Source organism: Apostichopus japonicus, chromosome 20, assembly GCF_037975245.1.
Source record: "Apostichopus japonicus isolate 1M-3 chromosome 20, ASM3797524v1, whole genome shotgun sequence".
Classification (NCBI taxonomy): Eukaryota; Metazoa; Echinodermata; class Holothuroidea; order Aspidochirotida; family Stichopodidae; genus Apostichopus; species Apostichopus japonicus.
In genome coordinates this window covers 22,200,598-22,214,446 of record NC_092580.1, presented here as the reverse complement: position 1 = coordinate 22,214,446, position 13,849 = coordinate 22,200,598, and the positions used below count along the sequence as shown (strand labels likewise).

At 36.0% G+C, this 13,849-nt stretch overlaps 1 protein-coding gene across 4 annotated transcripts in view; it reads left to right on the top strand.

Moving 5' to 3' along the window:
• LOC139961540 (plexin-A4-like) overlaps positions 1 to 13,849 on the top strand; it is a 162,266-nt gene that overhangs the window by 13,532 nt on the left and 134,885 nt on the right. For all 4 annotated transcript variants that reach the window (XM_071960800.1, XM_071960798.1, XM_071960797.1 and 1 more), the window contains exons 6-8: positions 1,364 to 1,493; positions 1,688 to 1,841; positions 2,734 to 2,830. In XM_071960800.1, the coding sequence (XP_071816901.1) occupies positions 1,364 to 1,493; positions 1,688 to 1,841; positions 2,734 to 2,830 (381 nt within the window). The remainder of the gene's footprint in view (positions 1 to 1,363; positions 1,494 to 1,687; positions 1,842 to 2,733; positions 2,831 to 13,849) is intronic.

The following is a 13,849-nucleotide window of genomic DNA, read 5'->3' as shown; positions in this document are numbered from 1 at the left end:
CACAATAAAGAAGAGGTTTCTATGAATTTGTGATTAAAGTTTGCAATATTGTGGCAAAATTGTGAATCATATAGTATATATAAGTTTTGTTTTGTTAATGGGTTAAATGTGTGGGTGTGAGTCTGTGTGGTAATGTCCTGTAGGATGTGTATGGCATTGAAGGGCACTCACTGAGACTTTGTATACAAATTGATTGTTGTACAAATTAAAAGTATTTTGAAGTAAGTACTAATAAATATTTTTTTTTTTTTGCATATTGCCTTTCCTATATATTCCAGTTGCGTGGGGAACAGTTTAAGTAATCTGTCCATTAGTAATATTAATTATCTCATCTTCTGACATGTAATGTTGTATCTAGAGAGATGAGATATTGTACTTCACTCCACATTAGAAATGTGAGGAAGTGTGTGAGCGAGTGCGTGCGTGTGAGAGCCAAAAAGTGTGTCGCAATCTCCTCCTAGACTGTATGTCCGATCAACTTCAGACTTGGTGGATTGTTGGCTGACCTTGTAAACTCGTGCCTGTGTGATTGATGATGTCACAGGTCAATGATCAGAGACCAAAGGTCAAGAAACTTAAAAATGAGTTCTTAGCCACTTTCTGCATGCCAACATGTTGTTAAAAGGCATTAAACCATATGATATGTAGAGAATGATGAGAAAAACTTTAAAATAAGACAGATTTAGGTGTATAGGGTTGGGATCAAAGTTCAATTGAGTTCAAAGGTAAAATTGGTCTAAATTGTGTGCAAAAGTGTGTCACAAATTTCTCCTAGACTGTAAGCCCAATCAAGTTCAAATTTGGTTGGTAGGTGCCTGACCGTGTAAACTTGTATTGATAATGTTGTATGTCAAAGTTCAGAGTTCAAAGGTCAAGAAACCTAACATTTGGTGCCCACGGTGAACTTTCACCTCCTGTCAGCCTACCCTGCGGCTTCGAGCAGCTTTTTAAATTGCTTTCATAAAGTTTTGTAATGCTATTACATACTAAAATCACATTACAGTGTTGTATTAGCCATTAGCTCAGCCAAATTTCAATAATTGTCCAAAGAATTTAAAAAAAAATGGAAATTTTCCAACTCTCTCCTTTTGCATTCCAAAGTGCTATTATATGAAATGTGTCAAATCACGTGGAATCTAATTCATTATTCCACTCGCTCAAGTAACTTCAAACAAGTGGACAAACCTAATAAGGGTGTCTAGGTTTGATCCATTACAAACTTATTCAGAGTGAAGTTGGTGACTAGAGATGAAAAGGTGTTTGAAAGTGTGAGGAATAGGAAAATGTTTTTTTTTTTTTTTTTTTGTGTTGTCATTTCATTAAATTCATAGTTCCTTGCATGTTGTGGCTTTGATGTTCACAGTTGTACAAGGTACCTGGATTGTGCAAGTAATGAGGTACCTGGCAGATGGCTGCCCTATGATGAAGAAACTTGTGCTGCTATTACATCTGTGACACCTCCTTCACTGGCAATAGAGGAGGACGAACAAATTGTAAGTCACTCTGTTATCACAGTTAGGCTTTGATTGTACAGTTAAGATATATATATATATACAATCATATATATATATATAAATTATTCCTTATATAGTACAAAGTAAATTAATGTAGTCATATTGTGTAAAATGCCTAATTATATATTTTTTATTTTATTCCCCTCCCAAATCCCTCCTATCTCGATGAACAGATAAACTTAACCGTCACTCACCTACCTGCACTTGCAGAAGGTCAATCTTACGAATGTCGTTTCAATGAAAACCGAATTCCGGCGACAGTTAATGAAAGTACACTGGAGTGTAGAAGTCCGACGAGAGATCAGTTACCTGAGGTGGTAGCCGGAGGTCAGTATATTCCCACTGCATCTTATTTAACATGTGTAGCATGTTCATATATATAGTTACACCTCCTAAATAGTCAGTATATTCCCGCTGTATATTATTTAACATGTTTAGCATGTTCATATATTGTATCTCCCTCCACACAGTCAGTATGTTTCCCACACCATATTATTTAACATGTTTAGCATGTTCATACATAGTAACTCCTCCCACACAGTCAGCATATTCCAACTGCATATTGTTTAACATGTATCGCATGTTCATACATTGTAACTTTCCCCCGCACAGTCAGTATATTCCTATTCCATATTATTTAACATGTGTAGCATGTTCATACAAAGTAACTCCCCCCACACAGTCAGTTTATTCCCACTCCATATTATTTAACATGTGTAGCATGTTCATACATGTAGTAACTCCCCCCCACACAGTCAGTATATTCCTACTCCATATTATTTAACATGTGTAGCATGTTCTTACAGAGTAACTCCCCCCACACAGTCAGTATATTCCCACTCCATATTATTTAACATGTGTAGCATGTTCATACATAGTAACTCCCCCCACACAGTCAGTATATTCCTACTCCATATTATTTAACATGTTTAGCATGTTCATACATAGTAACTCCCCCCCCCCTCCCCCACACAATCGGTATATTCCTACTCCATATTATTTAACATGTTTAGCATGTTCATACATAGTATTAAACTCCTACACCTTGTGCAGTTATTGGAAACGTACATGTGAATGCCCAAAATCCAACAATATGACAATAACTGTGATATACCAGTCTTAGTAAAACACAAGAAAGAGCAGCAAGCTTCAAAAGTCTTGGCTTAAAATGAATTAAGTTTTAATTTTCTGTTTTACTTTCTTTATCTCTCTACAAAAGACTCTGTGACAGTGAAACTCCATATATACTCTTCAGAAACGGACATGAATTTCCTCACAACTGATTATCGATTTTACTCCTGCGGTGCAATAAAATCGTGAGTAGATATTTTGTCTTTTTAGTTTTCTTAGAGTTGCTGTTCTGACAAGCCGTTTGATGATGGTACCCCACTCTTGTTCATCAGAAACACATTCTTTTCCCCGGAAACCCATTTTCTCTATCTTAAAGAGTCACAGGTTCTGTAAATGTTAATACAATGGTGCATGAATATCTACCCAACATGCAAAAAAAAATTAGCCAGACCTTCTTAAAGCCTCAGAATTATTTATAGTTCACTCTCAAACTTTGACAATCTTCTAGATAAGGTTGTTTTTTTTCCTACATGGATTTGGGTTTACCATAAGTCTTGACTAATCGGGATTGTCCCATGTTTCTTTTTGCATAGATGATACATTTTTCCTGCTGGCAACTTGTCCCAATTTTTTGTAGCAAAATTTCACTGTGTTTACAATACATAAACTAAAGATAACTACATATGTAGTACGTGTTACCGTACGTGACTGTTCAAAAAGCTTCATATAGTCGTTTTCAACCTGCAAGTATGGTTGATGGCGGCATTGTAGCTCCACAAGCTTGGCGGGAAAAGCCATGTAACATTGGCTATACGGTTGGAAGAGGTGCAGTATTAACAATCATGTTTATATGGTAACGGTTTCTTTCTATGGTTCTTTAGTAACATTAAGATTCTCATGTGTGAAACACTGTACATTAAGTAGTATTTAACTTGTCGGTCATTTTCTAGCCGCATAATCATGCGGTGGTGCCCCACGGAATGCAAATGGTAACCCTACATGAACTAAGAATAAATTAAACTTAATGACAAACTGTGAGCTAGTTGTCTGAATTGTGAACCACCAAACTCATTAGATGAAGTAATTGGATTGCAAAGTCTGCTCTGTCGTAACGTCCTTGATTATCTTTTGTAACTGGCTATTAATTGAGTACGAGAACTATGTCAGTACAACATTTTGGATCCCTGAGAATAACTAACCCATTTTTTGAAAAACCTTTTTGACTGCATACAGGAAATACTTTTGCAAACTATATACATATATGCGGCATACATATGTTAAGAGATTGTAAGGCAACTGTGATGTTGTGCTCTTAGTAAATGTTAAATTGAGGCACATCGATAAAACCTCTTGCTCAAAAAAGTTTATCTATGTTCTATGGTATGTTTTATGATATGTTTTACATGGAGAAAGTGTTTACAGACAAAAGGTGTGTAAAAGGGGGATGTGAATCATACATGTATGTAAACTTTCAGCATGTGTTTAGAATTATGGTACTCTCAGTCCTAGGAGATCCCTGAATATGTAAGGCATGTAAACAAACTGATTTTATGGACAATACTCATCTTCAGAGTCCAGACTGTTTAGTTGAGTCACTCTGTCTGGTTAGGTTTTATGACTGAATTTACTAAGAAACTGGCTGCGTCATTGCATGTGAAAGTATCGACATCCTGTTTTTGTTTGAATATTCTTAAAATAAACTCGGTAGCGATTTTATCCCTTCATTTTGTCTAGTTGTGAGCTTTGATGGTCTGTATTTGTTCAGTTCCCTTTTCACTTACAAGTGTTCATTCCTTTCCCTGATTTGTACCCTTTCCTATTAAATGAAAATCTACTTTTTTCTTCAATTCTTCAAAGTATCCCTCAAATCTACATTCTTTGTTTTTCTTGACTGTCAGGTGCTGAAGAGGCATATTTAATTTGATAAGTTTAGCTGTTGTTTGCAAGAAAATTCTTTACACAATGTATTTTTGCTTACCTGTCTTTTCACGACTAAAGCACCCTACTTTGTCCATGGTTAATCTGGTTAACCAGTGATCTTGTGTGCTAGAATCATTGTTTCTGTACACCCATTTCTGCGCGCTGATGCAATTGAAAACCATCACTTCCAATAAAGTGAAATATAATTCGCCATCAATCTCACAACTTCTTATTACATATAAATTTTTGCTATCCGAACGCTGACAAAACCACCTTGAATCTGATAAATTTGATGCACTTTTATTTTCAAGGGAAATGGGCACTGTTGTGTGCCTGCTGTAGTGTATTCTAAGATTTTTTTCCCTATCGCATGTTCAACATCTCTAAACTGATGATTTTCTGCACTACCAGACCCAATGTTCCCGAAGTCTCGCCTGCAGAGTTAATCAGTTACACTGTTGTTTCATGAAGCGTGTTTGGCTTTTTTGTGAGCATTATAGACTGGTACGGAATTTAAATGTATTTTAGATTACCCAGGGTGCAGTTCAAAGGGAGACTCTCTGCGGCCGCTGTACTGTATCGCTCAAAGCTCATGATTCTTTTCCACTTGGTCAAGCATGCAGACAGATTTTTCACTCGTTAGGAGAAATTCTCTGTTACAGGTCGAGTTGTTATCATTTTGATTAAAGTGTGGAAGGTTAACATTTGAATAATCAATTTTATGCTCTTCTGAGTTAGCAAATATTCATCACATCAGGTCTGCCAATAGCATGATAGATTCAGTCGCTTTTATTTAAAAAAAAAAAAAAAAATTATATATCTATATAAACAAAAAAATGTATACAAATAATAAAACAATTTACATATAAATATATTAAATTGATTTAAGTTCCCTATAGGTCTTTCCCTGCCGATTGCATATATCTGTGTCTACACAAAGTGTTTACCATTCCTCTTTTCAACTCCCCTTCACCCTTTCTGCCTGAAAATCCATTTGATAGATGGCAAGTCATTCTGAAAGTTCCTCTCTGAAGCAGACAAAGAAATATTTACATTTTAACCCTTCAAAAAATGCTGGCTAGCCAAAGTTTTCTTACATATATTTTGTTTTTGCCAGCCCAGACTTGTTAATATCAATTATTTCTTTTAACAAACTGACACTCAATCCTTGTTTGTGAATATGACAGGACTCTAGGGCTTGTTTTCCTTCCTGGATGGTTTTTATTTGATTTTGGGTTGTTTAATATTTTATATGCTACCAGTCATAAAAAAAAAAGAAGCAGAAGAAGAAGGGGAAAAAAAATTCTCAAATCATTCAAAACCCTATTTGATGACATTTTGTTCTATCAGGTTAAAAAAAATTTGATCATGCAAAACATTTAAACATTACAGGTTAAAAACTTGATTGCTATGTGTCATGCCAGCTGAGTGGTTGGCATTTACGAAAGAAATCTGAAGATGTTGCAAATCTCTGGTTGGCATCCTATCTACATGTTAATGAAATGTGACTTTCTTTTTTGTCTCTAATTTCCTCTGTATACCTTGGCATGGAAACTTGATGGCAGAAGTATTCAGAAATGTTAAGAGCTTTAATTAAATTATAAGTCTTACCAGGTTGATGGTAAATTTTTTCAAGGCCATTGCAATTTGCAAATACCAAGGAGGAGAAAAGAAAAGAAAAGAAAAGGTAAAAAGGGGAAGGAAAAAAAAACAGCTTGAAGCTATGACAGATGAGAAAATGAAGTTAATGGCGTACACAAAGTTGGGAAGTCGATTAGATGGATTTGATATAAAATACACAAAGGTTTAAAAATAATAAATATAATAATAGTAATAAAAATAATGATAATAATAGAATCTATTTGTAGAATACCAAGAGGGAGAACTCAAAAAGAAATTTGTGTTGTTTTCATTATTTGTAGTTGAACCTACAAAGTTTGGATTGGTTTGTTATCATAGATCTGTATTAACAGACAAAGGTTATTAGGGCCATTGTCATCCTTTCCCTCAAAGTATGCAGAGGCATAAAAACCATTAGAAGTAGCCTGCTATGTATCTCTCTTGAGTAGAATTTTATGTCCTACATTTTATATGATTATTTAATTTAAATTATGAAAGATAAATGAATAATCTACTCCAGAGTACTTAGATAAGATGATCATGCACTATATATTGTATTTTCTTGTCTAGTGTCTAGGTTCTACATCAGTATAAAGTCTGGTCGTGTGGAGTCTCTGAAACTCCAAAATAATCCCGTAAGACGTATGGATCCACCCATGGCATGTTGGCAACTCGATCCCTACGCAGTCTATAGTTAATTCCAATTGTCACGTTATATCTTGCTTACCATTATTCCAAATTAGTCAGGTCATAAAAAAGTCATAACATTATTGCTGAAACTACAGGAATGTATCTTGTTCAACAAGAAAGGTGTTATTCCTTCCTGCCTTCCTGTTGCGCTTTGCAAGTTTTTTTTTTTAATAACATCTCCTTGGAAAGTAGTGAAGGTAGGTCGGGCCGTGACATCACTGAAGGGAGTGAAACTACAGAAACAGATAAATATCAACAGCCTCTCACCTTCAGGGCAAGTTTGGCATCAAATCTGATCAAGATTTGAATATAAAGTAGTTCATCCGACGTCGTTAACAAAATCAATCCCCCGCTCCCCAGAAATCAGCTTGAGCCCTAGAACCAAAAAAAGAAGAGAAAAAGAAGAAAGAAAAGGAAATGGTAATAAGGGAGAAAAAAAAAATGAGTCACTGTGTTTAAATTTGGTCAAAATTGCTTTAGAAATTTAGGAGATAATTTTTTACAGATTAAGACTTCATCTCTCTTTATTTCTTTTTTTTCTTTCTTTCTTTTCCCTTCATTTTACTGGTATTTCTTGTTTTGTAAATATTCTTTGCATTTTAATTCCTTGTATCCCTTTCATGTCTTACTGTTATACATTTAAATTTGGAGTCTGCCCTAGTTAAAGGTGTGCAGGTTTCAAGTGACAATTGGGTTACATCAATTAGTGGAGGTGACACAGAGCGCCATCTCGTCATCTTAATCACGCAGGAACGAGTCTGGCGGTATTTTTAACCTAATAAACCCACTTATTTTCTCTTTGAGGCAGCCAGTCAGATCGGTTCTGTCAGCAACTCAGCTAGTTCTAATGACTTTGTCATCTAATCTGACATGCATATGAGTCTCGGAATTGATAGGCCGTCGTCACCTGTTTTGGCGTTTTTTCCTTTACAAAGTTTGCAGTTGATGGGAGAGATTTGTTCAATTAGCATAAAAACCAGGTTACATTTCCAGTTACGTTGGGGGGAAAAGAAATGATACAATGTGACAACAAATCGGGAGATTCCAAAACAACATTGGTATCAGTTGGACAAGGGCTGTAGCGGAGTAAATTGTTCATACACAGGCAGAATTGCGTACGACCTCTTGAGACAGACTGTCTTTCACGGTTCCAAGGACGCCGTCAATCTCCCTGGAATAGGCCCCCCCCCATCCAAAAAAAAAAAATCATGTGTACTAATGAAAAGTAGTCCACTTTTGAAAAGGTTGTACAATGTTTATTTTTGATTATTTTTATTCCAAAGAGTGAAATAGGAGAAATGGAAAAATTATAGATATCCAGGGATACAGTTATTTTTTTATCATTTTATGTTGGCTTTGAACCGTTTGTGCTTAATCTCTCACTATAATCTCAAAGAAGAGATCTATGGTTCGGGAGATTTTTAAATTGAATCCTATTAATTGTTCACATCTATTCAGATATTTCCCAATTTCCTGTTTAGTAGGTTTGCATTTGTGATATGTTGTAGTATTCCAGTTGTACCCATATCTCTGTTATGTATAATTCAATATGAATGGAGTGCTGTAAACACTAATAAGAATTGCATAACACTGAAGTTTGACTACAGTATGTGAAAATTATGGGGAATTTTTTGGTTATTACAAATCAACCACTTTTGTCAATTTCAGCTTTGAAGATTCGCTTCACTGATTGTACTTCAAAAAGACCCTTATCATATCAAAGCTCCCTATAAATAAATATCTGAATTTGTGGTCTACACAGAGGTACCAGTACTATACATTTGACTTCTCAACCTTGCAAGCTAATATGAATATGTTTTCAGGATAAATCATTCCGACAGCTTTAGAAAAACATGTGTGCAGGATGTATTGTTTTCACAGATACGTTAATTATAATCTACCTGGTTTATCCAGTACACTATTACACGGAATGCACGGCTTCATTTTGTGGTTTCATTTGATCTCAGGATGCAGTGATACAGATGTGAAGTCTGTTGCCCCAAAAGAACATGAAGACACTCTGCATTCTTGTCATTAAAAAAGGCTTGTTGAGATGTAACAGTTGTGGTAATGAAAAGCCTACCTTACCGCACAGTTAAATCATGTTTTCATTGCTCTCTCCGTTAGGCGATTGCTGGTACTGAATTTGGCAAGATTCATTGAGTGTATTTACAGCTGCAAAACATGAATATCATGTGCTGATTGGCTGATAAAAACGAGAGCATGGTTCAAAAGATATTTCTCTTATTTGCTCCTTGACAAAATTAAGTGCATTGATGTGTGTCCGACTAGAAATCGAACATTGAAATAGGTTTCAATTTAAGAAGGCCTGTAACATTGTTGGTATGAATTTTTGAAATGTAGACCATGTTTGAATGCTAATAAGGAATTTGTTAATGGCATATACTTGCAGCCTTTGAAATGGATTATATGTGAAAGCATTGTAACATTTATCTGGATGCTCCATCAAAAGCAACAATAGTCACTAATCACACAAACCCAATGCTGATGTTATTTTTAAAGGAAGCGGAACCGCATAGAAACATGTACAAGTAACCCCCAAACCCCGATAAACACCTTGAACATTGAGCCTACATGGGCGGGAAACAAGCGGAATTGGCAGCTTTACAGTTTTTTCTCATAAAATGTTAATGCAAAAGCAAACATTTTACTTGCCCGTTCTTACCAGTAAAACACATTTCTGACATTTTACTGGCCCGGGGCCAATGGGCCAGTGGTAGTGTCTAGTTTTTGTGAAAATCTGATTTTTCTCTCCAAAATCTGATTTTTTAGGATATTCAGTCTTTTTTGTGTCAAGAGGTTGGCATCTCTGCAGCTTGTCTCAAGTATATTTGCTAAACCAAGATTTTGGGAAAAATCATGAAATGGAAGGGAATCATTTAGTGTTCCAGTTTAGTGTAGCTCTTTTGTAGACTGAATTTTTTCTCTGATTGAATGCTTTAGTTCCAGAGTGGAAACTTGCTGTGCATCTTTATGCTTGTATAGCTATGTATAGCATTTTGCGTAGCTATGCTGGATAAATTATGCCCTGTTGCTTGGTTTTAAGGTGTTGAAACGAAACAATGTTTCGTGTTACTGGAGATTAGCTTCCCATGGCATGTACAGTAGTGTAATAACTCGGGGTTAGTAATTATCCTTCAAGCTACACCAAAGGAGTTCGATCTTGTGTTTGAAATGAGATGTTAAAAGAAATGATGTCAAGATGTGTAACATCTGACTTTCATGACAGTTTGCCAATAAATCCAGATGCATCTATAACATGGTATGTGAGTGCACATGGCTAAATGGTAAGGTAACATATTGTTGGAACAAGATGTAATTATATGTTAACATTGCTGTCATCATTACCTGGGAAGCTGAGAGCCAGGTTGGACTGGGGGGCCAAGTATGTCGCCAAATCTCCTTTTATGAAGTCTTCACTTTTGCTTTGTTACATGATCAAAATGAGATGATCCCATATTTCTCCAGTTTCTAGACCCATGAATTGACCTCTGATACTGACTGTGTACCTGTATGATCCCTCCCTGTCAGGTCTAATCATTACTATAGCTCATAAATTTTGAAATCTTTTGAACTTTTCTTGAAAAGCCATCAAACAGTAGTTGGGGAATTTCAAGCAGTTGTTAGCTATTGTGGATTTCTTGCAGTGCTTTTGTCATCGCGAAACCTTCACCAGTGCATTTTTCCACAGCAGTCTATAAGGAGTACCGCACAATATCTGGCGGCTGCCACATGTTCTACCTTCTGCTCCGTCTGTTAAATCTTTTAATAGATCTTGATACCTCACTGAAAGCTCATGATCATTTTGAAGAATTTCCCCTGTTAGGACAGTATAAGGTGTTTGTCATGAATTATGAACAGTTAGGGTGCAGGTTGAATAACTGCAAAATTTGTCACAATATTCATAGCCAAAATTCTCACGATTAAAGTTTTAATTCCCCGGGTAGAATTTGTTGACTTGCATCACGTCATGTGTTAAGAGATGGACACTTGTTTGAATTTTTTGCACACATCTTCTGATCATGTTAGTCACATCGTCAAGTTTTGAAAGCTGTGAGGTGGTGGGGTTCTTTTAGTTTTAATAGAAGCTATTTTAAGGGAGATTTCACCTTTTGAAGATGGTGTAAGTTTAGACACATGGTCTCGGCCGTTCAGACCAGAACGCCTCGTTTATTACGAAATAAAATCAATCAGGCGTCTTGTGAATATTGCACGGTATGGAGGCGTCTCTTTCTCAGCCAGGAGTTTTATTATAGTTACACACAGGTGGAAGTTTTGGGCATACTAAAAGTATTTTTACTGATGTTGGTTTAACTCAAGGGCATATCAAGCTGACTTGTTATCCTAAAATGATTGTCCAGTCTCCGGAGGCAAGTTTAGTTTGGACTTAAAGAAAGATTGAGCGTATACCAGTCATCGTGGTGAGATTTGCTTGCAATTCCTGCATTCCGATTTTGAGTTATCGAGAGTTGAAAGGTTCATAGCTTGCACCATATCAAGTGAACTTGAAGCAAACAGGTGTGACATCATAGGTCAACGTTTCACATCGAAAGCGAAATGCTATTTTTTCCCCCCTGTACCTTTGCACCTAATTATTTTGACTTTTGGTTGTAACTTTCATTTGGTAAGGAGATGTGAAGCTATTAATGTAGTACTGACTGACATAGTGCAATCCTATCAACATGTCCCAGTATTGAAGGAGGAAACCTTGAATTTTACATTTGAATACAGATCAATACATGTGCATTTGTGACAACACACCTGTTAGCTTTCAAGTTCACTTTTGGGTATAAAACATGTCAACTTCAAATGTTGTTATCTCGAACACGATACGTAGGAATTGAATTGAAATTTCACCAGTATGCTCAGAATATGTTCCACTTCCATCAACCAACGGTAAACTTTCCTCTGGATTATCAGGTTCTTTCTCTGCAATCTATTACCTTCCTCTGTTCATCTGAGTTCACCGTCCTGTCATCCCCATGAATGAAACCAGGTTGTCCAAGTGTAGAGCTAACAGAACACACAGCTAATGTTACGTGTGATCAACATACATAAATATTTAATACCTGTAGGTAAATTTAGATAAAACACAGCTCATGAAAAAGTTTTAAATATCTTGCTAAGCTTCAAGAAGTTTTGTGTATGTCATATGTTGTGTACAGTGTTGCCTTGTGAAACTAGAGTACCTGCATAGATCTGTGTTTTGTCACAAGGAAAGACTACTGTATACTCGTGGACTTACCAGTTGACACACGTTTATAGCAAACACTTGATTGGCCATAAAATGAACATTGTCACGTATGCAAAGTTGTGTTCTAAGTTATCGAAAGTGAATATACGTGATGCATGTAAGCATGCGCAGTTTCTGTCCTACAGTGCATTCACCTACAGTACAATTACAATGGATAATCGGATGAGCTTCCATAATTGGTCATTGTTTGACTGTTACTGTAATTAACACTTTCAGTTTCATTTCTCCATGCACAGGAGGACGATTTTTTAATTTTGACAGATACAGGTGTCTAGCCACACGTTTGTAGAGTATATTGCCGTCGTATTGATGGCAGTTTAGACCCCGTCTTGTAATAAAAGTACAATTACAACTCACCTGTGAGTATGAGAATTAGTACAAGAATGAGCTGTACAGGGCTCTTAGAATGATTATGAGTATTGTATGTACTAGTCTTACACTATAGTGTACATTCTAGATTCCAACATCTGAGTACTAGTAAGAGTACCAACCCATTGGGGAGGGAAGGGGGGGAGGGACGGTGGGGGAGAAGCACAAATACAGGCAACTACATATTAGAATAGGATTACAAGTACAGACTTACTACGAATCTGCTTAATAGACATTATAGACTAATATATTTGTATAAAGACTTGCTTGTTAAGTTTTAATTATCATCCCACAGTGGTAGAGTCAATGAGTGCACATGGTAAATATCTAGGTTTAAAGGTGCACTCCTTAAACATTAACATCTTGAACTGAGAAGGAATAATTAAGCTTGTTAATTATTGACATCCATTTCATATTTTGGGTTGAAAAGATCTCTCACTTTGATTATATACCTTAAAGTGCATAAAATTCAAAGTAGTCTATTTTCCTTTATGAAATATTGAAACATTAGAACAGAATATCATATCATATAGAGGCCCATATGCAGGATTTTCTATATTAGGTGATGCATTTACTGAAGATGTGGACCTTTTTAGTTATTGAACACCATTCTAGGGGAAGGGTTCATTTTTTGTAGAATGACGATTAAGCTGGGATGCAGAATGCATGGTGCTTTATTTTGCAACAGTATCAATTTGTTTTGTGACGATTGACAAAGTTCATGTATAAAATTGTGTCCCGCAGCAAGAAAGACAGTTTCCTACCCAGGAAATTGTTGACCTTTGGGGGAGAGGGACAGGGGGGGGGGGACCGGGAGCATAGCATATGCACTTGTCCCATCCCCATACACAACCTGATACATGCTGTATATATACCGAAAATATTGCATTCTGAATATTCAGCCATATATAGTAAGTGTACATTATGGAAACTCCATTACTCTTTGTTATTCAGGGTATTCCCACTCTCATTCTTTTTGTAAGTTTAGATTTTCAATTTAAGCATGGACTGTTATCCTTGAACCATTAATCAAGAATTTATTTGAGTCTGCTGTAACAAGGCCAGGTGGAAATTTATCACAATGAAATTGTCATATATCAATTTTTTATCTACTAAAGAAACTAGTTAAAATTTTACACTTCTTATTAAAGCCATTCAAAAACTCTCCATTCATAGGTCTACATTTCACACAGAAACAGCACATTAATTTTTTAGCTCTTTCTTCTTTCTCAAAAACATACAACAAAGGGGAGGGGGGGTGGGGGAGTTTGGGTTTAAAGAAAGGAAATGAATTTCTGTGACAGAATTTTGTTGAACATGAAGAGATGATGAATTGGTACAACCTTGCTGTATACAGTCTTTTATATGTTCAAGGTCTTTGCATATGTAT